Consider the following 24,389-nt stretch of genomic DNA (forward strand, 5'->3'; position numbering starts at 1 on the left):
AGAGATCTCTGACAGAGGTTGAACACTCATAACTTTTGAGTTCTTTTATTGTCTGAGAATATAATCCATTTAGGGTCTGGTGAATTAAACTCATCCAAGGCAGCCAGGTGCTTTCTTATTGTCTTCCAACCTACCTGTGGCATCAAATACCTAATAGTCTTTTTATCTTTTCTATTCCAAAGATCATTTTCCTTGGCAGAGAATATGAAAGCAAAATAAAAGTTGAGGAGTTCTCCCTTCTCTCTCTACCCCAAGCAGCTGTCCTGTCCTTTCTTTGATCTTCCTCTATCTCCTGATGCAGCTAACCCTCCCCTCCAAAAAGAATCCAAACAAGCTCTTATTTGTTGTCCCTGGATTTACTCGGTAGCCTCAGCTCCTTTGGAGCTTTTGCCATTTCTCTTCCTTTAGGACCCTGCCATGTTTATGTCTTCATCCTCTCTTACTTACTCTTGCTTCCTGTACCTGATTTTGAAAAATCCAAGATGGTTGCCTGGTTCCCTGGAAATCCATATTGGTTTCTTTAGATAACTCCCTTAATTCCTCCCCATTGGGATGTTCTTTTGACCTCTTTATAATGTCACTCCTGAGAACTTTCTATCTTTCACAGGCCAATTTCCCTTGGAGAATTTTAGGCCATGGCATCCTTTTGTTTGTTACTTTCTTTTCTCTGAACTCTATGAAATTTGCTCTCCTATCATCTATGGTACTTGTTGGCTTGTTCTTACCATCCTTCCTCTCTTTTATCACAACTTCTAAGATGAGGTAGTCACTGTCCCCCAGTGTTCTATCATTTCATTCCAGCAACTCTTCCTCCTTGTTTTTGATAAACAGGTCCGGAATATAAATTCTTTTCATAGGTTATTCTACCTTTTGAAGAATGAAATAGCATTAAAGCAAATTAGGAAATTATTAGTTCTGCCTTGTGCAGAGAACTGCACCAAATGTCCAGATAATTAAGTTCTCACCACCACCACTACTACTACTACTACTATTACTACAACACGTCATGTCTCTATACCAGGCTTATGATGTTTCCCAGAAAGATGACTCATCTATGTCCCCTTTTAGTCCATGTGAACTGTAGTATACTCCACTGACAATACTGCTTCTGTTTCTGCTCTCTGTGTCTTAGTAGATGATCTTTGAGGGATGCTATAATAGAAATTTCATCAATCTGCAGGCAATGAAGCTTTCTGGGTTTACGTAGGCTGGTTCTCAAACAATTATAATAGCTGCTAACATTTATATATAGCACTTTAAGGTTTGCCAAGTGCATGCTGAGTGATGTCATGGCCATCTTATTTCATCCACCTGTGAGATAGGTGCTATTATTATCCCCATTTTACAGATGAGGATGCTGAGGCTGAAAGTGATTTTCCCAGGGTCACATAGGTAAGATTTTCCAGGGCAAACACTTTGCTACCTAGACTTAGTCACTTTGTCTTTCTAAGGCTCAGTTTGCTCATCTGTGGATCTAGGATGATAATTTTTTTAGAAGTTGCTGTGGAAGCTGATTTTTAAAAATTTATTTTGAACTTAAAATACATAAAAACAAAAAAAAAGAACATTTCTATGTATACAGCACAACATAAAAAGAAGATCCACTGTAAAACCATGAATTTATATTTCAAACTATTTACTTTGTGGGAAAAACTACATAAGTACTATACATTGTTTTCAAAGCTACTCTACTTTCTCTGCTGTGCACTTTTTATATTTTTCCCCACCCTAGGGATAGCTACCACTACACACACACACACACACACACACACACACACACACACACACAAACGTATATATATGTGTATATGTGTGTGTACACATATATACATATATATGCATATATATAAAACCATACTATACATACTTCTAATTTTCAGTTCTTTCTCTGGAGGCAGATAACATCTTTGTAGTTGATTTGAGTATCTGTAGTATTCAAAATGACTTAATCACTCAAAGTTGTTCTTAGCACATTATTGCTGTTACTGTATACCACAATGTTCTCTTGGTTCTGCTCATTTCACTCTTCATTATTTCATGCAAGACTATCCATGTTTTTCTAAGATCACTGAGCTCATCATTTCTTATAGTACAGTAGTATTCCATCACAATCATCTACCTTAACTTGTTCAGTTATTCCCCATTTGATGGTCATCCCCACAATTTCCAGTTCTTTGTCACCACACAAAGAGAGCTGCTATAAATATTTTAGAACATATAAACTCTTTTCCTTTGGCACCAGACCTAATAGTGGTATTGGTGGGTCAAAGGATATATGTATGTATGTATGTATGTATGTATGTATGTACGTATAGACAGTTTTATAACTCTTTGGGCATAATTCCAGATTGCTCTCCAAAATGGTTGGATTATAATAACAATAATAATGCCCAGGCTGTCTAGTTTGCTCTTGCTTTTATTTTGTGGCTAGATTCTGATTCTTTTCAAATATTCTCATCCCCTAGTTTTGCCTAGCCCTAACCATGGCCATCTTCCTCTCAGCCTCCTTTTATCTGTTTCAGCTGCACATCTGGGCCCTTCATCTGGGAGACATACAAACACCTCCCAGTAAGAGCAGCTACTGTGATGTCGGAGGAGGTACTTCTTCACAACTGTCTTCCTACAGGTTTCCATTTGCTTTTGTTTTGTGGCTTGATTTTGATTCTTTTCAAATGTTCTCATCCCCTCATTTTGCCCAGACATTTCTGTTAAGCGGTGGTCAAGATCCACATCAGAGCTAAAATTTGGAAGGCAAGGATAGACTGTCATTTCTGGGTGCTGATAAATAGTGACAATGTTGCTTCAAGGGGTGAAGGAAACCCATGGCTCAGTGGAGGAAGACAGGGCACCAACTTTTACCACGCAAGTTTATTTTAAATAAAAGTGAACACAGATGCAGGCTAGGTGGCCCGAATGGGCAAGGGAGAGGGAGGGAACGATGGGAGGGCAGACATACAGCAGGATCCAGGCAGAGTCCGTGTGGTATGAACTAAGCTGCAGGAATGGAAGGCTAGGGGTGGGGGAAGGGACACAGGGGCAGTGCCAGGCTACAGTGCCAGGAGCAGAAGATTGAGGGTGGGCCCAGTGTCAGGTGGGAATAATTCCACCCCTTTAGGTGCTCCCTTCCTCCCTGGCCCCCCAAGCCCTTGCCAGTCTGCAAACCTATCCTGTACTTCCCCATCCCCCACCCTGGACCTGCCCTTCAGCCACTGGAAAGTCAAATGACAAAATAAATAAGGATCTGTGAGCCCTAACCTGGCCCCCTGGCAATGGAGAAGGGGAGCCAAGCCAGGCTCGATGCCCCGGAGCCCCTGGCCTTTATAGCCCTGGGAAAAGAACAGGTAAAGTGCAAGGAAAATCCAGTAAGTAAAAATATACCAATGAATTTGTCTGTCAAATATACAGCTGTAGGCTGTTGGGGGAGGGAGCAGGGCAGGTGGAGTGGATGGGCAGGTAGTACCACCCTAGAAAGTGTTGACCAACACAGCAAAGAGACAACGGAAATAAATAGAGGTGAGGAGGGAGCATGGGGTCCTGCCCACTTGGGCCAGTGCCATATTATGTACAGGGCCCCGTGCCTGCTCACCTGTCCCCCACCCACCCCTGCTCTCTGGGGCTCCCCAATGCTGCGGCACTGACACAAAGCACCTGGCCGACTGGCTATGAGGGAAGGGGGGATATAATGTGTTGGGTTGGGGGGGAAGCACGGAGAAAGCCGTGCAATCAACCAGGGCTGGCATAGGCTGTGCTCTCCTCAGTACTCATCCTGGTCTTCTGGTTGATGCTCTTCAATCTCATCATCTTCAGGGGGAGCAAATCCTTCCTAAGCAGGAGGGATTTAGAAAAGAAAATAGTCAGCTAGAGGTGAAAGAGACAAGGGAGGAGTATGTATCAAGGGCTGGGTCTCTGGGGTAGGTAAGAACTACTATAGAGGTCTAAGATAGAGTCCCCAGGGCAGGCCTCTGAGTATAGGCAGAGCAAAACAGCTGACCTCCGTGGCATAGAGGATGCCAATGATGCCAGAGATGACAGGGCTGTTATCACTTTCGTGTTCCTGGCAGATGAGCTCAATGTCACGAAGTTTGCTAAAGTAGAAGTCACGTTCTTTCTCTAGCCCATCCACCGTCAGTTTCAAGTCCAGTAGCTGTTTAGAGAGAGAATGACCCTCACACATCTGGAGCCTCCCCCCCTTCCTTAGGACATGCTTTCTTCCTCTACTATGATCTTGGCTGGCATCCCAAGGATCACAGATGTTGTGAAGGACTGAGCCTTGGGAGCAGTGGTACCCTGAGCAATACGACACACACTGTGCCTGCCAGCATACACAATGTCCGCCAGTATCCATACTAACCTGCTGGTTGAGTTCAAGGATCTGGGCATCAGCCTCATGACCACCGTTGCGTGTTGAGGGAGGATTCTTTCGAAGGATGCAGGGTGGTGCCACGTTGCTCAGCCGGCCAGGAGTCTGCATATTTTTGGGGCCTGTGGGTGACGTCCTCTGGGGAACTGCCCAGAAAGAAGGATCAGAACAGGCCAGTTGTGCCCAGTGACTCAGCTCGGCATAAGATGGCCCCATGTAGTAGCTGCAAGGGTACAGGCAGCCCATGCAAGAGGCAGTCATTTTTCCCCCTCCCCTGCCTGACTGGGGGGAGCCAGACAGAGGTATCTGAGCCCCAAACTCTTAGCTATGTGTGATTTTATGACAGCCAGGGAAACCCCGTTGGGGATTTTAGGGAATAAGAGAAGAAAATGAGTGGGGTAGGGAAAAGAGCTGGTCTGAGAGTGAAGGGGGGAGGGAGGAGGCATGAGAGTGGGGAGAAGAGAGGATGGAAAAGAGCCAGGTCCTTCCCTACCAACAGCTGGAGCTCAGGGAGGAGCAGCCAGACCCAGGAAGTAGAGCTCCGGAAGCAAAGTCTTGTCCCTAGTTCTTGCCTTTCCTAACTCAAAATCTATCTTCCTACCTGATCAGGTCCTAATCAGGAGAGACCCTGGGCTTTCCCAGCTAGGGATACTCCCAGGTTTTCTCTCCCTCTCCCAGGGAGATGGGAATACCAGAAGAAACTGGGCCCATCCCCTCCCTTGTCCCTCCTTTATGTTGACTCCATCCTCCTCCTCTCTCCAGGGCTGACTGAGCAGCTCCCCTTTCCTACGGTGTTTGCTCTGTCTGCATAAGAACTGGGTTCCCTTCTACTGTGTGCCACCATCAGACTGGTCTTGTCAAACTGAGGGGCCCACAGCCTTTCCCCACTATTCTGCCCCAACCAGCCTGTGGCTGGCTTCCTTTCTATTGCGGCTCCCCAGGTGGATTTGGCTGCTGCTGCTGCTGCTGCTGCTGCTGCTACTGCTGCTGCTGTGCAAAGCAAGGGGGTGGGAGGTTGGGGAGGCAGTGCAAGCAGAAGAGATGACTCTGCTATGACGGAGTCAGATGTGGACTCCATCAGATGGGAGTCCCTGCTCTTTTCCCACTCCCATCCCTCTCAGTTCTCCTGTTTTTCTTCCTTCTCCACCACTGTAGCTCATTCAATTTCTCATTTCCACTGCTGCTCTGATGAAGTATTAAGGACAATGGGCTTTGGGGATGAGTGAAAACAGAAGGTACGCAAGGGCCTGGACCCTCACGGACAGGGAAAGGGAGAGAACCCACAGCCAGCTGGTTGGTTGGATCAGCCATTGAGTGAAAAAGGAGCAAAAATCTCTGGCCGAGCTGGCTGAGTGGGCTTGGACAGAGGACCAGCTGTCACCTCCACCCTCTTGGGTCCACAGTTCAAGCTCAGGCAGTAGGAAGAAATGCCTCAGGTTTCCTACCTTGAGCTGCCTGCCACCTTCCAGGTGAAGGGCTATTTTCCAGCACCCACCCCTTCCTGTCCCTTCATCGCCACTCTATAGTTGGATCTCTCCCACAACAAGTGTAGGTGACATCTGAACTCCGTGATAACAGTCTCCTCCAGGCTGGTGGGCATGGGGCCGGCCCCACAGGCACTCTAGGCTCGGCCCCCCATGTTCCCTCCCCCAGCTGGGGCACGTTACCTGCAGTGCCAATGGGTTTCTTGGGTTTGTTGAAGATCTGATCACCTGGGTTAGGAGGTGGCGCCACGTCCTGGCCCTGTCGTGCCAGTAGCGGATTGTAATCCTTTCCGTCATAGTTTGCATCAAAGAATTTCTTAAACCATTGAATAAATTCAAAATTATCTTGAAATTTTCCTTTCACTAATTTCTCTACAGGAATTATCTGAAACAGACCAGATAAGCAGAGAGCATTCACCAAGTGCCCACTCCAGGGCTCTTTCTCTCAGGGGCAATGCCTTTTGTATCATGGACCACCTCCCTGGGGCCAACATGCACCACTTTCATTTTCTAGCTTTCTCCCTCCCCACTGCCCAACCCTCTACCCCAGTCCCCATCCCACTGACGGCCTGCCTTTCCAGCATCACAGCAGTTGAGCTGGACTGGAAGATGCAAGGTTGAGACAATGAGGGAGGAGTGTGTGTGTGTGTGTGTGTGTTCGCGCACACATGTGACAAGTCCTTTCTCCACAGACTGGAGAGAGCTACCTCCCATCCTCCCCAATAAAAACTCATGTGGCCCCCCTCAGTAATGGGTGGAGAGGATCAGGCCGAAGGAAAATCAACACACTAGGGGAACAAAGGTGTTAGGATGACGATCTTGGGCTAACCACGTAATGACAGCTAAATGGAACCAGACTATAGACAGCCTGAGTTTCAAGGATATGCTGAGCTCAGTTAGGAGGAAGAAGTCTATGGGCAGGGGTGCAGTGGGGTGGGGAGTTTGAGCATCTCAGGACAGTATGTAACCAGGCTTGAGGCTCTCAATATGGCACCCAAGGCTGGATTCTCTTCCCATGGAGCTGGGGTGGGAAGGAAGGGAGGGAGGAAGAAAGGAGGGCCAGAGCAGGCTGCAGAAGGACCCAAATTGGCTCCATCAGCCCCTGCTGTGGTGGTGGCTGCCGGAATGTCTTCTTCCCCACGGCCAGACAGCTCCTCAGGGTCTCCTGAGTACAGACACCTACTTTGTCAACACCCATCTTCTTGAAGGCAGCCTGCAGCACCTTGAAGTTGTGGATATATTCATGCTCTAGCTTGGCCTGGAACTTCACCTTCCTCAAGTGCACACATCCAGGAAAGAGCATATCCATGAACTGGCAGTAAGCAGCCCCTGTGGATAGGCATGTGTGACCTGAGGGGTGTCCCCACAGTCTAGCTCCTGTCCTTCCCCAACTCTTTCCTCCTCTAGATCCCCCAGATCCATCCCTTTTGAGCCCAAGGTTTAGGAGCCAATTTAGTACTGAGAATAGACTATTGATACCACTTTCATCTGCCTCCCTGTTTTTCCTACTCTTCCGAATCTTCCCCTTGCACCCATTATTCTCTCCTTTCCTCCTGCAACTTTCCCTGCCCCTTCTTTACCTTTCCTTGATTAAACACTTTGTTTACTTATTTAAGTTCTATGAACAAATCTGGTAAATTAATTCAGGTTTCTGCTGCTTGATTTGGCCTCAACCATAACTACATACCCCTTTGCTCTAATTCTCAAGTTATTTTACTCTCATGATTCCTGCTCCTTCCTTCCTCTCCACACCTAGCTCGGATTCCTGTTTTGCCATTCTCTTACCTGAACATAGCTGTTCTATCTTGGTGTAGTTGAGATGCAGGGAGTCATTGACCCAAGCAAGCATATCATGGCGACTCAGGTTCTCACTGGTCACAGATGTGGAGTACACATTGACGGCCATACCCCAGCTATAACGAGACAGAAAGGAGGCCAGGTCAGTGTCTAGAGAATTTCACTGGATCTTGTCTATGCCACAGCCAAAGGCAAGAGTTATATTAGTCTCCTGAGAAATGGAAAGGAAAAAGATGGTGTTGCCCCTAGGCAGCATCTGCAAAATATTCTGGGGAGACAAGCTGGGTAAATTATTCATCAAGGATTTGTTGAGTGTGTACCATGTGCCTGGAACTGTGCTACATGCAATATGATACATAAGAGAAACCTCAGCCTTCAAGTAGTTTGCATCCTCATACTCAAGAAAACATGATGCCAAATGAGTGTCAAAGCCAGTGCTAAAGATCAAAGGGGAGAGATCAATGGGAAGGATTCATGGAGATGGGATTACATTTGGAAGGATGGGAAATTTGACTATCTTTCCTTGTCCCTAGAGCTCTGTAATACTGAAATACCTAGAACTGGTTGAGATAACAATATGGCAAAAGCCATTATGGTAAATGGCCCGTACACCAATGGCTGAGATATCACAAAATGTGTATAGGTTTGTGCAATCTGGTAAATGACAGGGCTGGAGATATTTCTGGTCTATATCCCTCAAGGCAGGGTTGTTCTAGTGGTTGCTCTATTGCTATGTACATTTGCACTGGGTCAGGCCAGGAAACTTAGTCTAGCAAAGATGGTACCTGGGGTACTTTGGTCGAGTCCCAGGCCTAGTGAAGGGACTAAGGCAGGGGTGGGGAATCTGTGGCCTTGAGGCCACATGTGGTCCTTTAGGTCCTCCAAACAGATTCTTTCAAAGGGCTGCACTTGAGGACCTAGGGCCACATGTGGCCTCAAAGCCACAGGTTCCTCACTCTTGGACTAAGGAATGAAGAATGATCATATTGACTAAGTGCTGTTGTACTACATGCTAGGATCACACAAACGAACGAACAAACAAACAAAAAGAAACAATTCCTGCTCTTAAGGAGCTTGCTTGCATTCTACTGGGGGAGACAACATGTACTTACATAACTACATACAGACTAAATAAATACAAAGTATTTAGGGAGAGCAGGTATGAGCAATTGAGGGGATCAAGAAAGCCTTGTTTATAAGGCGGGGCTTCCTGGAACATCCAGAGGCTGACAACTCCTGTGCCATCTGGGGAGTTTGGTATAGGGCAAAGGAGAAGCAGCGGTCTTAGATGGAAATAGATCACCAATTATCCGCTATAGAAAACTGAACTTCAAGGGCCCTCCAGCTTGAGAGTAACCTTTTTTAGGGTTTCTGTAAGATTGGATCAGATTAATTTAGGTTCCAAATGCCCTTTTTTAGAGGCAACTGTCCAGGGGTGGTATGGTTAAATATACACACGAGGCCCTAGCTGTTGCATGGGGTTATCAAGAATTCATTGCAGTGGCATATGTTGGGGACATTCAAGGGGATGTGGTGGGGAACTGAGGGCATTTTACTTCTCTGTTGATATTTTACCAAACAAAAGTTACTAACTAACACTAAAGTTCTTGATAACAAAGTTCTCAGAGCAGCCATACATACTGAAAGGTTCTTAGGAAATATCTTGAGCAGCCCCAGGTAAGCCAGGAACTTCAGGGTTAAAGACCGATGGGATCCTAAATAATAATGTCTTGGAGGGAATGGAATGCCTGAATGAACACAGCTGAAAGAAATGATGACTTCCAGAGCTCAGTACCATCACTGTTGTATTACTGGAGTGATTTTCCCTAGGGATATCAGCCAGTGCCAGGGCTGCTTCGGCTCTGCTCTGCCTAGGGATATATCTTGGGTTTTTTTATACATTAGGATTTGGAAGAAATCATCCCAGAATTCTAGTGGCCTTTCACTGGGAGAATGATGGAGAGTCCAACTTTCCTTCATGATTTGGCTTGGCAGGAATGGGAGCGCCATAATTGTCTTTCTTCCCCCCTTTGTTCTTTCCTGGGCTCCTGGGAGACCTTTGCTCTGAAGACAACTGTGCTGTGACCAGCAGATGGAGCTCTGTTCCTTAAAAACAGACTCTTTCTGTTGCCACACCTGTAATATAAGATTGTTCTCATTCTGATACAGTTCCAAGAGTTTGGAGGGAGGAGGGTTTGAGAAGAGGGCGAAGTTCAGCGTGTTGGATGGGGGTGGGCATTCTTGATCCTGGAAACTCCAGTGATAAATTGTTTCTCAGGTGACCCAAAAACGTTAGGTTCTAGAATTTAAGCCTCAAGGGCAATTACTGAACAAACCTTTACTCTGGGGCAGCTCCTTTTAAAGGATCAATCTGAGGATTTTCTGGCCTAGGGATGACTCAGGATTGCATTTCCCAGGGCCATTTTTTCCTGGAATGTACCACCCACCCTCTTCCCCCAGCCTATCTTAGTCTGGACAGATATCCTCACAGCTGTATTACGACAAAAATAACTTGTAGTGGGAGAGATTAAGTCATGATAGTGCCATACAGGGAAGCTGCCTCTGTGTCTACCTCTGTGATCATTGGCAGTGGCTATCTAACCTTTGATAAATGGTGAAGTTTCTGGAAGCAGTCTATGGAGTTTGGAGGAATTAAATTTTCCATGGAGGTTGGCTCTGATTCATCAGCAGTGATACCAAGGGTCCCTCTGCTTATGGGTCCTATTTTTTTTTATAATCATCTTACAGCACATGGTGCCTGTCACAAGTTATGACACATGCCCACTGTATTGTCACTGTTACATCAAAAGGGTAATACTTGCGAACTGGAGTCTAGGATAAAATCCTGCTTTATAGCTCCATGTTCCTAAGGACAGGAACAGAATGGATAGGAGGGAGGAAAAGATTTGGTCTATAAGGTTCTATATGACCTTCCCAGTCACTCCCTGTTCTGGGACCCTCTTTATAAAGGTGATCCATTGAATGGAACATCTCTCCTGGTAATGGAAAAGTTTAACTCTGAGAGAGACTGAGACAAGAGGTAGGAAGGTAGGTAAGGCAGGCCAACTGGAACTTGTGTGTATGGGTACAATGAAGGATACTAAAACATTTTTTTTTATAATTGCACATATTTTTTTAATACCTGGAAATTCCATGCTCCACAGCGGCAAACATTTATTTTGTGATAAATCAACTCACAGATATTATAGTGAATGTTCAAAGCTTCCTGTGGGCAGTAACACAAAGGAAGTTCAAATCTTGCCTAGGGCAGCCAAATGGAGGGGGGGAAGAAATGGAGAATAGCCCAGCAGCCCAAGTAGAGAATTTGAGAAATGGACATTTTAATAGAGTTTTGGTCCCTTTCCTTAGGCTCTAAGGAGGATGGCACCTAAGTTTAGAGATTTAAATTCCTGATTCATGAAACTCTATGAAGATCTCACAGAAACTTTAAGTCAGTTATTCTGTTGTTTAATAATCCTCATGGTCAAGGATGTCCTACTATTTTACCAATCTAAAGCCCTCCAGCTACAAGTTCAACCCATTTCCTTTATTCTCTTTTCAGCAGAAAAGGAGACTAGCTGGTCATCATCTTCCAAAGAATAAATCTTAATCTACTTGAAGACAGTTAAGATGTCCCTCATTCTTTTCAAATTTGCCAGAAATTCTGTCTATAACCATACTTCCCAACTTTCCTATGATAGATCTATGAAGGGCATGACTGAAGTCCCCTAATCCAAGGGGCTGCCTTTATCCAACTATGATTGTCAGTCATATATCTAAATGTTTCAGTCTTGAAATGGTCAGAGGGCAGCATTCCTTAACAGGTTAGGGTAAACAGTATTAGGCTTCAGAGAGTGGTTCCCTAGCTGGAACCCATAAGCTCTCATGTATGAAGCAAGGGCTCCATATGTAGTATCATGTAGCACAAAGTTTTGAGCCCAGGGAGAAGAAATGGAGGCATGTGGAGAGTTGGGCTGGTCAACTGAATGATGAAAATCTATGGTCAGTCTCCATTTTCTCCCTCTCTGTCTTAGAACAGTTGCCAGGTTTTTTTCTGCAGCTCAGCCTCTATAGGTGACCTACTACTTTCCTCCTCCCCCCCTTCTGAATTTCCTACAGGCCTTGCTCTACAGATCTCGTCCTACCAGGTAGGAAGGCTGGAACCACTGCTGCTTGTTCAGAGAAGTGAGACCCTTGTACAGCACACACTCAATCTGTTGAATCTGCCAAAAAGTTTCCAGCTTCTGATGTGGGACCATGCCCCATTATCAGTGGGCTGTTATCTTCCTGCTCAGACACAGTTTGGGTTGAAATAATGTTTGGAAATTTTATGTAGCCACTGCCCCACCCCCTTGGGTTACATCCAGGTTATTCCAGGGTTGCATTAGGGGAGTGTGTGTAGGTCAGGGATGGGAGAGGTTCAGAAGTGCTGGAGTAGCCCTTTTAATGGGTCACAAAGCCCTGGGAAGACACAGCCAATCATCTCCCTCTCTAAACTGAGCAGTGATCTGACCAGGAGAGGATTACTCTGCCAAATGGGGCAAGGGGAACAAGTACAGTATCCTTTCATTTACGTTTATTCATTCATTCATAAAACATTTCTTAAGTGTTCAGTATGTAGGAGGTATTGTTAGGTGTTCTTGAATACAAAAATTGGTAAACATAATTTCTGACTTCATAGACCTCATAATCTAGGAATGTACCTCTCATGAGGTCAGTCTGATAATATCATACTGGTTTTCCAAATCCAGCAAAGGGAGCTAAATGAAGAGTTAAATGACTGTTCCAGTGTGGTTCTGGCTAAGCACCATGTTCAGGGAAATGGGTCCTTACTCATTCTCCCAGTACTTGTAGGGGGATTATTGGCTCAGTCCAAGAACCCTGGAGAGCCTCTGCTCCCTCCCCCAACCTTAAACACTCCTTATGCTGAGGTTTTAGTCACTAGAGGGCCTGGGGTAGTTCTCAAGTGTGTTCTGCCAAACACTGACCTGAACTCTCAAGGGGCTTTCTCCTAGTACTTAGCTGGATAACTCAAGATCAGTCCTGATCACCTAGTGCTGCTGCCAGTGAGAAACTGATATAAGCCCTGGGAATGGAATAAGTTGAACAGTTACTAAACTTGCTAAAACTGGATTTTAAGAGAGTATTTACAAAGTGAGGGAGTATGGATTTGTATTTGATAGAGGGACAGCCTTGGAGTCAGGAAGCCTAGGCTCCAGTCTTGCCTCTGACACAGACACAGTGCCCTTGACAACTCTAAGTCTATAACTTACAGACAACATGCTGAGCTGGATCAGGAGAAGGAATTTTTCTTTTTTTCTTTTTAGGCAATTGGGGTTAAGTGACTTGCCCAGGGTCACACAGCTAGTAAGTGTCAAGTGTTTGGTCTGAGGCTGGATTTGAACTCAGGTCCTCCTGACTTCAGGGCCAGTGCTCTATCCACTGCACCACCTAGCTGCCCCCAGGAGAAGGAATTTCTAAGCACTAGGAGACCCCATAGTAATGAACTCACAGGTCCTGATCTCTGTCTACTGTCCTCACCTCCCTACCCCCTTCTTTCAAACAAAACAAAACAAAACAAAACAAAACAAAACAGGGTGCCTTGGTAGGACAAAAGAATCTTTTACCAGTTCTGTATCTGTTATCTTTAAACTTATCAAATGCCCCTCCTGAAATAGTATCACAACTATCCAATTCTTCCACTGGGTGCAGTTTTAAGCCTTTGCTGGGACACTGAGAAAAAAAGATGTAATAGAGTAAATAAAACCTTACACCTATATAACTCTACAAAACAATTCATATGCATTATCTTACATAATCCTCACAACAATTATTTGATAATAAGATTAAGAGCATTTATATAGTGCTTTTAGGTTTGCAAAGTGCTTTACACATATTCTCATTTGGTCCATATAACCACCCTGTGAGATATCTGCTATTATTATCCCCTACTTTACAGATGAAGAAACTGAGTCTGAAAGAGGTTGAGTGACTTGCCCTGGGTCATACAGCTATTACAGGTCTGAGGCAGGGTATCAAGCAACCTTCCTGACCCAAAGTCCAGCATTCTGTCCACCTAGCCACCTAGGTAGGTAGTGCAAATATTATTTCCAATTTAGAGTTAATGAAAGAAGGCTCAGAAAGACTAGTGACTTTCTTAAAGCTAGGAAGTAGAAGAGTAGTCAAAGTCAGATCCACTGCTCTTTTCACTATAGGATGTCTCTCTCCTCTTGTTGCCACCGTTGTGGGAAGTGCCCAAGACCAATCCACTCTGTTCCTGCTTTTCCCAATCCACTCTGTTCCTGATTCTCAGGACTTTTACACCTTTGCCCCTGCTGCCTCCTCCTTTGATTGGTGAGGTTCTGCCCCAAACTCTCCATTTGAGGAAGTGCCTTGGCCCAGTGTAGGTACTAGAACCCAACTCTGTTCCAGACTTTTAAAATGCCTTGCCCTCCCCCCTTCCTCCCTGTGGGGTTGCCTTCTCTTTTCACTTACCCTTTTTACAAAAATCATTTCCCTTTTGTATTGTCTTTCCCTATTACAATGTAAGCTCTTTGAGGACAGAGGCTGTCTTTTTGTATTCTCAGTACTTAGCACAGTGTCTGGCACATAGTAAACCCTTACTAAATCTATCTATCCATCTATTATTCTGCAACAAGATCCAACTACAGACAAACCACCTAACCTGTCAGTGCTAGTGGACTCTCAACTGAACTTCCTATAGGGCTGTTCTTGACATTTCTTTTCTCCTCAAACTTCCCCTCCCCACTCCCTTTCAGCATGGAGGCCTTCATATTTGACTGCAAAAATAGATGCCATGGCCGTGAGCTGCTTCTTCTCTCTTATGCCACATTACAAAACCTCTTGATATTGTCCCCCAATCTCTCCTCCTCTGCTCCATTCTCTGATGAAAAGAGATGGCCTTTCTCCTCACTGTTTCTTCTACTTGTGCCCTTGATTCTGTTTTCTCTAGCAGTCACGTCCATTTTCCTCCTTCCCCTGAAATCATCTTCTCCCTTTTTCTAATTTTCAATCTCTCCCTATCTACTAGCTCCCCCCCCCACTGCCTATAAACGTGCACAAGTCTCCCTAAATCTTAAAAAAACCCTCATTTGAGCTTACCGTCCCCTAAAGCTAGCTTCCTATATATTTCTTCTTCCTTTTAGAGCCAAACTTGTTAAAAAATCATTTTTCTCGTATTTCTTGATCCCTTGTGGTTTGTCTTCTGCTCTTATAACCCAGAAGAAATTATTCTCTTTAAGGTTACCAATGATCTCTTAATTGCCAAATCCAATGATGGCTTTTTCTCAGTCCCCACACTTGTGGACCTCTCTGCAGCATGTGATCCTCCTCCCCACTCTGGATACTCTATTTTCCATGGTGTTTTGTGACACTGCCATCCTCTGGTTTTCCTCCTCCTTGCCTGGCCACTCCTCAGTCTCAAGTGCTGGATCATCATTCATGCCTTCACCCCCTCAAACAGGGAGCATCCCCCAAGTCTTTGTCCTGGGTCCTCTTCTTTTCTCTGTTTACACTGTCTCTTTTGGCATTCTAGATATTTTAGTATTGCAGACCTTTAGGGACATGGGAAGATGGTCAAATTTTCCATCCTTCCAAAGGTTAAATCCCTCTATCATGAAATTTTCCCATTAATCTCTTCCCTCGGCTCTTTAGCACTGGCTTTAACATATATTTTGGCACTTGGTTATACTCCATAATAGTTTTCCAATTGCCTTTCTCTCAGACAAGATTATAAACTATTTGAAGGCAGGGATTTTTCTTACGTATCATACTGCCTGCTCCAATAAATCCAATAATTCATCTGCTCCCATGGGCTCAATAAACTCTATGGAGATGACTGTCATACCTCTATATACACAGCCCTACTATTTCCTAAAATCCAGTCCCATATAATCAACTGCCTGTTGGGTATTTCCAACTGGATGGATCTCAAATTTAACATGTTCAAAATAGAACTGATTATCTTTTTCTCAATCCCTCCCTTTCTTCATTTTTTAATGAGTGTTCTGTGTATTTACTGTTTTACAGCAGAATGCCCAACACATATTATCACAACTGCCAAATATTCAGCTATGCAAAATAGTATATATAGTGCTTAAGTACAAGTGGGAGAGACAACTTAAAATACTTAAATACAAATTTGTGGTCCTACAAAAATAGCATTTAAACTAGATGGTCTAAGTTGATCTGTCTTCTTGGACTCACAACATAACATAACTGCTATTTTCCCCAACCAAATGAATCATCAGTTCCATTGTGTGAATAATAGATCACAATAAATGAGTCCTCTACAAACATGAACTGGCCTGGAAAACACTTTGCTGAAGGTCAGTGGTCTAAACTGCTAAGTATGGTTAAGTATTCTGCATGATCTATATTCACAGTTTCCATTTTTAGTTAGGAAGTACTTATATAACTTTCTTCAATTCATCATACAGGACAAGCATGAAGACTCCATTTATACCTCTGAGAACATTAGATCAGGAACCCTTGAAGAAAGCTCTGAAACCCTCATCTTTGGCACTCTTCCTCCGGCAGTCAATTGTCCTAGTGTACATGATATCAACTCCTTTGTGCCCAGACTGCATCATCATTCACTGCCTTACTATATCTGAGGGCTAAGAGACCACTACTGCTATTTGGCACGAAACTGAACACAACATGAGTGTTCCTAGGATCTAGGAGCATACCTTTTGTTGTGTCAAAGTAGGCTGCTTTGTAGATAATAATACCCTGTACCAAGACACTGAAACCTTGATATAGACTATGAATTCCATCAGATTTTGTGCTTTTCACAAGGCAATTCTTTCTTGGTGCTATATTTCCCAATATCTGCTGCCAAGCAGGTTCCAATGAGGAGACAAATTAGAGAATAGTGACACCACCAGAGGCAAGATTACCCATCAAGATACCTCACTAAACTGTGTGTGCTTGCCCACTCCTCCCAAAACACCTGCTTGTACTTATCCTTAAAGGCAAAGTGAAGGGTCTGGTTGAGAAAATATCTGATGACATTTGCTCTATTACCCTGCAAGAAGGAAAACACTCATTGTACCTTTGGACCTGGGACTATACAATCTATTTTGCCTTTGTACGGTTATCAGCAGCAATTTTGCTTGCATGCTGCACTTGTCATAGTAGTTTGACTCTCTTGCTGAGGGACGCTTTGGTCTTGGAGAGAGCAGTACCAATGCCACCACCAGCCAGGAAGTCCTTGATGAAGATGGCCTGTTCCATCAAGGTTACAGAGTTGGAGGCAGAAAGCCAATGTAAGAGGGCTGAAAGACAGGAAATGTGTTGCTGCCTGCATAGCCCCTTGTTATGGCTTGTACCAAGGGCCCCTCCCTTCTTCCTGTGGAGGGCACCACTATCCTTCCAGTTTCTCAAGTTCACAACCCTAGAGTTGTCCTTGACTTTTCACTATCTCTCACCACCCACACACAGTGGAAGGGCCAAGATTGTAAACCATATTTCTTGACCTTCCTTGTGTCCAGAGTTCTTTCAATCTGCACCATGCTACCTAGGTACCTACCTATGTTGTTGAATGAATGGGAGAGACTGGCTTAATAAATCATGGCACTCAGAGGCACATGCCAGGTGATTCAGTTATTCTCCACTGGATTAATGGGGAAAACCTAGGCTATTAAATGTAAAGTGGGAGACACAGGTGCAGGCCTCTTTCTAATTATGAGGAAGCATGGTAGAAAGACCAATGAACATGGAATCAGGAAGGCCTGGATTCAGATATTGGCTCTGGCATTTATTTGCTGTGTGACTTCGGTCAGGTCATGCCACCTCTCTGATCTCCAGTGCCTTCACCTGTAAAATGGGAGCTACTACTATCTCACTATTTTCACAAAAGAATTATGAGAAAATTTTAAACTGCTATATGTATATTTTTGTTAATAGCTATTCTAATGGAAAGAGGAAGCAATCAGAAACTTAGAGCTGGATTTATTGTCCCCAGAATGGGTTTGTTGACTTTCAAGTGGCATGAGAAGGAAAATACGGAGCTGGAAAAAGAGAAGTTATCCAGTGCCTCTGAACATACCTAAACAGGGGTGCTACAAGTTGCAAAGACTTTGAGATTCCAACCTCAGCACTCTTCCAAAGGAAGGAGAGATTAAAATACTGTGCTCTGATTCAAGTAAACAAGAGAATGGGGGACATGGTGGTAGCAGATTTGCTCACACATCACAGGATTTTAGCACAATACTTCAGTGAACAGAAATTGCTGATGAGCTGGGAAGAATATCTGGGTCAGACTCACTCCCAACAGGGGGGGAAGGGTGCAGCTTCCTGGTCCACTGGTTGGCTCTGGGGCATGGAGAATAGCCTAGCCAATTTATGGGACTGAGGTCACATTTCTGATCTATAAGGTGGCTGGGCAGAGTCTAGGGGCTGAGATATAGCACAGGCTACACCTGCATGAAAGACAACAAGCGAGTTCTCTCCTTCAGCTATTAACTGACCTGACCTTGAGATGGCTTTCTGTTAAGACTTCAGATACTGTATCTGTACTTTTTGAGGGAATGAACACGTCAAATTGCAATCTACATTTCACTCCATTTTTTCATATTTCTAGGCCTCCTATTGTCCTCTCAATCCAAATTCATCCTTCCTACCCTTCTCTGCAAAGCTCTTTGACTGACATGACTCCTGTCTTTCTTGTTTTCCTCATATCCTGAGGTCCAATAGAAATTTAATTCAATTTAATCTAATCCAGTGTAAACATTTGGTAAGGCCCAAACTATATTAGTATTATACTATACTATACTATACTATACTATACTAGTATACAAACTATACTAGTAGTATACTATACTGAAGATATAAAGTATAATCCTTGTTCTGAAATTTACAATAAATGGTGTGAGATATGCACAAAAATAAATCATAGGATAGAAAGTGAGGTCAGAGTGGTCTGAGCGACTAAGAGAGGGTTAAATTACTTCAAATCCTGGATCTGCTATTTATTACCTATGTGACCGTAGCAAAACAAGTCACTGAACTTCTCTAGGCGTCATCTACCTGTTACACAAAATGAGGTTTCTCCCAGTTACAAATTGATGATCTTATAGATTGGATTTGGCAATTCCCAGCTAGTGGGAATCAGAATAGATGACACAGATTTAGAAGACATGGCACATGCACTGGGCCTTAAAATAGAAGGATGTCTCTAAGAGGAGTTTGGGGATGGGAATGAAGTTTCAAATGGAGAGAACAGCATATATAAAGTCTGGAAGCAAGAGAGACTAGGATGAAATTTGATAACAAATAATTCACATTGGCTGGAGATGACCATGAAATTAAGTTTGAAAAGCTATGCAGTAGTTAGATCGCCTGAAAGCATAATAAATCCTACTTAACAGCACCATTGATAATGAGCATAAAGTATCTTACATATGTTTGTGAGTTATATTTATCACAATTATAGAATTTTAGAATTTTAAGGACTTCAGTGGCCATCAAGCAGCCCATATCCAAGAGGAATCCTCACAATAACATAGCTGACAAGTGATCATCCAGATTCTGCTGAAGGATCTCCAATGATGGGGTAACTACTGCCTCTTGAGGCAGCCCATTCCACTTTTAGATCATTCTAATTGTTCGAAGGCTTTTCCTGAGAAGTTTAAATTTGCCTCTTTGTAATATGCACCCTTTAGTATGGTTTCTGCCCTTTAGAGAAAAACAGAACAAGTCTAATAACTTCTGTCCACATGACAGCCCTACACATACGTGAAAACAATTATTGTGTCTACTACCCCCACCACCTACCCCCCCCTTTAGTGTTTTTCTTCTCTTGGCAAAATATCAACTAGTTCTTTCAAATGATCCTCTGATGACATGGCCTTAGGCCCCTTGAGCATCCTACAGGTAGCTAGCTAGTTGCCCACCTCTGGATGCTCTACAGCTTATCAATATTATTCCTAAACTATGACCCCCCCAGAACTGAACACAACCCTCCAGAGGTGGTCTTATTAGAGTAGAATATTTGAGGGACCTGATTGCCTTCTTACTCCTAGAAGCTGTGTTTTTCTTTCTTTTTTAAAAAAAATATTTATTTATTTTTGGTTTTCAACAGTTACTTTTTTTTTTTGTTTTGCTTTTTGGTGAAGCAATCAGGGTTAAGTGACTTGCCCAGGGTCACACAGCTAGTACATGTCAAGTGTCTGAAGTCAGATTTTAACTCAAGTCCTCCTGAATCCAAGGCCGCTACTCTATCCACTGTGCCACCTAGCTGTTCCTAACATTTACTTTTATAAGATTTTGAGTTTTAAGTTTTCTCCCCCTCTGCCCTCCCCAAGACAGTGTGCAATCTGATATAGGCCATACATGTACAATCATATTAAACATATTTCCACATTAGTCATGTTGTAAAGAAGGATTAGAAGCAAAGGAAAAAACCATGAGAAAGGAAAAAAAACCCAACATGTTCAAACACCTGGGTTACACTTGCTTAGCACTGACTCCCTACGTTGATAGAGAGAATACTGACACGAGGCAGCTTGCATGGTGCCAGCTTCTCTTGGAGACTCAATACAGAAACAGGGATGTTAAGGACCAAGCCCAGATCTCTGGAGCACTCTATTCCTTTTTTCACCCTGTCTTGAGTCTGGTCATTTGACCCATTCTGGATCCATGTAACTGTATTATCATATAGCCCATATCACTTCAGTTTCTCCACAAGTATGATATGTTTTCTTAAGAGCTAAGTAAATTATATCTATAGCATTTTCATGATATTACTTTAGTAACTCTGCTAAAAAGGGAAATAATGTTGGTCTGACATGATCTGTTCTTTATTAAGCCATGTGGCTATTTGTAATCTTGGCTTCCTTTTCAACATATTTCCTATGCATATCTTAAATTAAAATCCATAGCCTTTCAAGAAGCAACAGAAAATTAAGTGTGAGATACACAACTGTCAGAATATGATAAAAATTTTAAAAAAGATAGATAAGAATAAAAGTTACAAACAAGCAATGTTGAAGAACTAGGATTTTATATATATATTATATACATATTACATATGTATATATAAATAACAATGGAAAAAACAGGGAATATACATTTTTTGGAACTTGGGAACTATTCATTTTCATAAATTACTGTTAATTTTGCAAAATAATTTAAGTTTTTGCCTTACTAGTAAACTCTTAGTTTATTTAAAGACTCATTTTTTATAGGAAATATGCATTCCTTTAGGCAAACTATGGTTTGTTTCTTTTTAAAAATAAATTTATTTACACAGGCATTGATAATCTATCCCTCCCACAGTTTCTCCCTTCCCTAAATGAACAAAAGTGAAAAATAAAACCCTCATCATAAGCATGCATAGTCAGCAAAACAAATTTCCACATTGGCTATGTCCAAAAACATGTGTCTCTTGCATTTTAAGTACATCAGTTCTCTGAAAGGAGGTGAGTGGCTTGTTTAATCTTTAGCATACATTTTTTTTGAACACTCACAAAATTGAGCATGTTTTAGGTCTCAATGAAATCCTTTTGAAAGGGAGAAATTCATAGATCATAACACAATAAAACTAAAAAGTTAACAACTATGTGATCAAAAAGTAAAGGTCTACAGTAAAAATGGTTTACTAAATAAAATGCCTGGGCTTTTTTTAAAAAAATTATAGAGATAATAGATGAACACAAAGACAACATTAACAGAGGTACAGCATCAAAACATATGGGTTGTAGCCAAAGTAGCACTAGTAGAGACAAATCCACACCATGCCAGGGGTCACCTTGATGTCATGACTGAGACATTCAAGTGGGACTTTTGTAGAAGTTTAAGAAAATGTAAATTGCTAATAATAATTTTTATTTATAGTCTTTTAAAAATAATTCTTGATTTATTTAGCATTTCAAGTGTTCTTTTATTTCATATTCTATTATATTCTACTTTAAGCTCAATAAACTTTTTTTCTTTCCTTTAACATGTCTTTTTTATTTTAAATGCCAATATAAAATCTGACATTCTCTTTTTTCCTGTTAATAAAGGCATTCAGCACTATCTTCTGCTTTTAGGTGTGGAACCACTATCTTGAGGGAGCTTATCTATACTGACTATGAATCTTCCAGAGTAGCTGTCATTTCCCAGCAACACAATCAATGCCATTCCAATGGGCTGGGAAAATGCATGAACTGAACTTTGGAAAATTATCTTGACTGCTACACTCCCTGCCTGCCATCAGGATGAGTGAACCACCCTACTGCCTATTGTGAAATTTTTTTTTTTTTTTTCAGAAAAGAGCATGCTTACCCAAGTTCAGAGGCCAGTTTCTTTACCTTGAGCAGGATGTGCTGCTTTCAGCCAAAGACAAGGTTTATTAGAACATCCATCATATTGGGTGGACTCTTAAGGAGTCTGAACATGGGTAAGCAGTGGCTAGATTATAAGAATCTAAGCCCCTATTGTGAAAATTTGTTATAGTGACTTTGTCTACTTTGCCACCCAGAACATGTGCTTCATTTTTTGTATATTCTGAATTTGACCAACACCAGCAAACACCAGCATTTTCACATATAAAGAATAGAAAAAATTATTTTGTACATGAAACTGCAGATTTCCACCCAGTTCATTTTTCTCCTCTTTTCTTTAAAATACACCATTAATTCGTATATTGTTTCCAAAACAATTGTGCTTATTTTTTCCCCCTCTGAACCTCTTTCCGCTTTCTCTTGTGTCTTTTTAAAATGCTTCACTGATGCTCTTATACTTCTAGGTACTATTGTAGATGGAGAGCTGGACCTGGAGTCAAGAAGAGTTGAGTTCAAATCCTACCCTCAGATACTTACTAGTTGTGTGATCCTGGGCAAATCATCTAACCACTGTCTGCCTTAGTTTCCTCATTTGTAAAATGGAGATAATAACAGCATTTACCTCACAGGTTGGTTGTAAGGATCCAATGAGTTAGCATATGTAAAGCTCTTTGCAAACCTAAAAGCACTATATAAATTCTATCTTATCTATCTAATGACATCACTATCAACTATGCTCTTCCATTTCTTTCCATCTGCCCTGAAAACTCTAAACAAAACAAAACCTTCCTCTTGTAATCAATAAACACAAGCAACAACAACAAAATCCACACATTGGCCTTTTATAAAAGTGTCTCCTTCTGTACTTCTAGTTCAGGGGTTCTTTTCTATGTCATGGACCCCTGGCAGTCTGGTGAAGTCTATGGGCCCCTTCTCAGAATCATGCTTTTAAATGCATAAAATAAAATACATGAGATTACAAAGTAAACAATTATATTCAAATACAGTTACAAAATTATTTTGAAAATCCACCAAGTTCAAAGACTCCAGGTTAAGAAACCCCCTGTGTTAAAGTTCATCATGTTTCCATCAAGAACTGGAAAGCATGTTTTATCATTGGTCCTCTGGTAGTACACCCTGTTATAGAAGAACTTTGGCTTTTACCCCCAGTTTCTTCAGTGCTCATTCAGTGCCAGTGTAGTACTGTGGAAAGAGAACTGACTCCTAAGTCAGAGGACCCTGGTTCAAATTCCACTTCTCATGTTTACTACCCATGAAACCATGGGAAAGTCACCCCACCTCCCTGGGTTCTCAGCTTCCTCACCTGCAAAATGACAGATTACACTGGATAGCCTCTGGATTTCTTCCTAGCTCCAAACACATAATCCTATGTGCCACATTTCCCCCAAATGATAACTATCTAGGAGAGCTGAAGCCAATTCAGTTTGGGTTGCAATGCACCCTATCAGTGGCCAAAATGGTGCACAATCAGGGATGGTTACCATTGTACACTTAAGAGCACAAAGGACCAGGTTTGGCTATCCTTCCCTAATCTCCACACCAAAAGATCTTCCTGGAAACAGGAGGACAGGATGGCAAGCTTATACTTAGAGAGTAAGTCCTATAGCCTATCAGCTAGGATTAGTCCCCTTTACTCTCCTTATCCTACTCCCACCCCAACTGCACTCCTGCCTCTGGGTCCCCGTTCTTATTGGTGAGCTTTCACCTTATTTTGCTTGGTCCCAGGCCCATCACACCAGTTCCTAGCCATCTTTAAGTCATGCATGCAGGTGCATACCTTTCTGCTATGCCTCCTCACTTCTTCCAACTCTTTCTCCCTTCTATGTATTGTCTTCCCCTTATGAATGTAACCTCCTTGAGGGCAGGGACTATCTAACTTTTTATTTGTACTCTCAGGCATAGTGCCTGACACATCATAAGCACTTAATAAATTATTTTTCATTTAATTTCATATACACCCTGTTTTTCACCATTCTTTGTCGTAAAAGTCTGATCTTAACAGTGAACTATACACTGCTGCAAATCTTTACCCACCATTATTAACTGTAGATAAGCAGGAAGACTAAACCATTCAAAATATCCTAGACTCAAAAAGGAGATAGGGTTGCCATTAGTACTTAGTGGAGTAGTAGGATTATAAGCCCAAGGGAAGGACAATATGGATGACCCAGTTATGCCACCAACCATACTACTCCTGGAGAAAAATTTTAAAGGGGAGGGATGATGTCTATCTCCACAGCCTTTGACCATATCAACATATGGGGGGCTGGCATACTTGCCATAAAAGACCCAGAGCAGGAAGACTTTTCAAATAATCACTTTGCTGACACTCTTCTTGATCTTGTACAGACTACTCTCTTGAAATCTCCATTCTGGTCTTCAGCTTCCTGCTTCTGCCTCAACTCATTGAATTTGGCCTTCTGGAGGACTCTCACT

The 24,389-nt window shown here is 42.6% G+C and overlaps 1 protein-coding gene and 1 pseudogene across 2 annotated transcripts in view; both read right to left on the bottom strand.

Annotated features, from left to right (window-relative positions):
* Window positions 1-2,850: 2,850 nt before the first annotated feature.
* Window positions 2,851-24,389, bottom strand: part of MAPRE3 (microtubule associated protein RP/EB family member 3) — a 78,331-nt gene continuing 56,792 nt past the window's right edge. For both annotated transcript variants that reach the window (XM_027850551.1, XM_027850549.1), the window contains 6 exons: window positions 7,630-7,757; window positions 7,028-7,173; window positions 6,028-6,229; window positions 4,352-4,506; window positions 3,992-4,144; window positions 2,851-3,823 (listed from right to left, as the gene is read on the bottom strand). In XM_027850551.1, coding sequence (XP_027706352.1) covers window positions 3,755-3,823; window positions 3,992-4,144; window positions 4,352-4,506; window positions 6,028-6,229; window positions 7,028-7,173; window positions 7,630-7,750 — 846 coding nt within the window. In that variant the 5' untranslated portion in view covers window positions 7,751-7,757 and the 3' untranslated portion in view covers window positions 2,851-3,754. The remainder of the gene's footprint in view (window positions 3,824-3,991; window positions 4,145-4,351; window positions 4,507-6,027; window positions 6,230-7,027; window positions 7,174-7,629; window positions 7,758-24,389) is intronic.
* Window positions 16,071-24,389, bottom strand: part of LOC114034645 — a 50,315-nt pseudogene continuing 41,996 nt past the window's right edge.

Source organism: Vombatus ursinus, unplaced genomic scaffold, assembly GCF_900497805.2.
Source record: "Vombatus ursinus unplaced genomic scaffold, bare-nosed wombat genome assembly UNPS02009062.1, whole genome shotgun sequence".
NCBI classification, from domain to species: Eukaryota; Metazoa; Chordata; class Mammalia; order Diprotodontia; family Vombatidae; genus Vombatus; species Vombatus ursinus.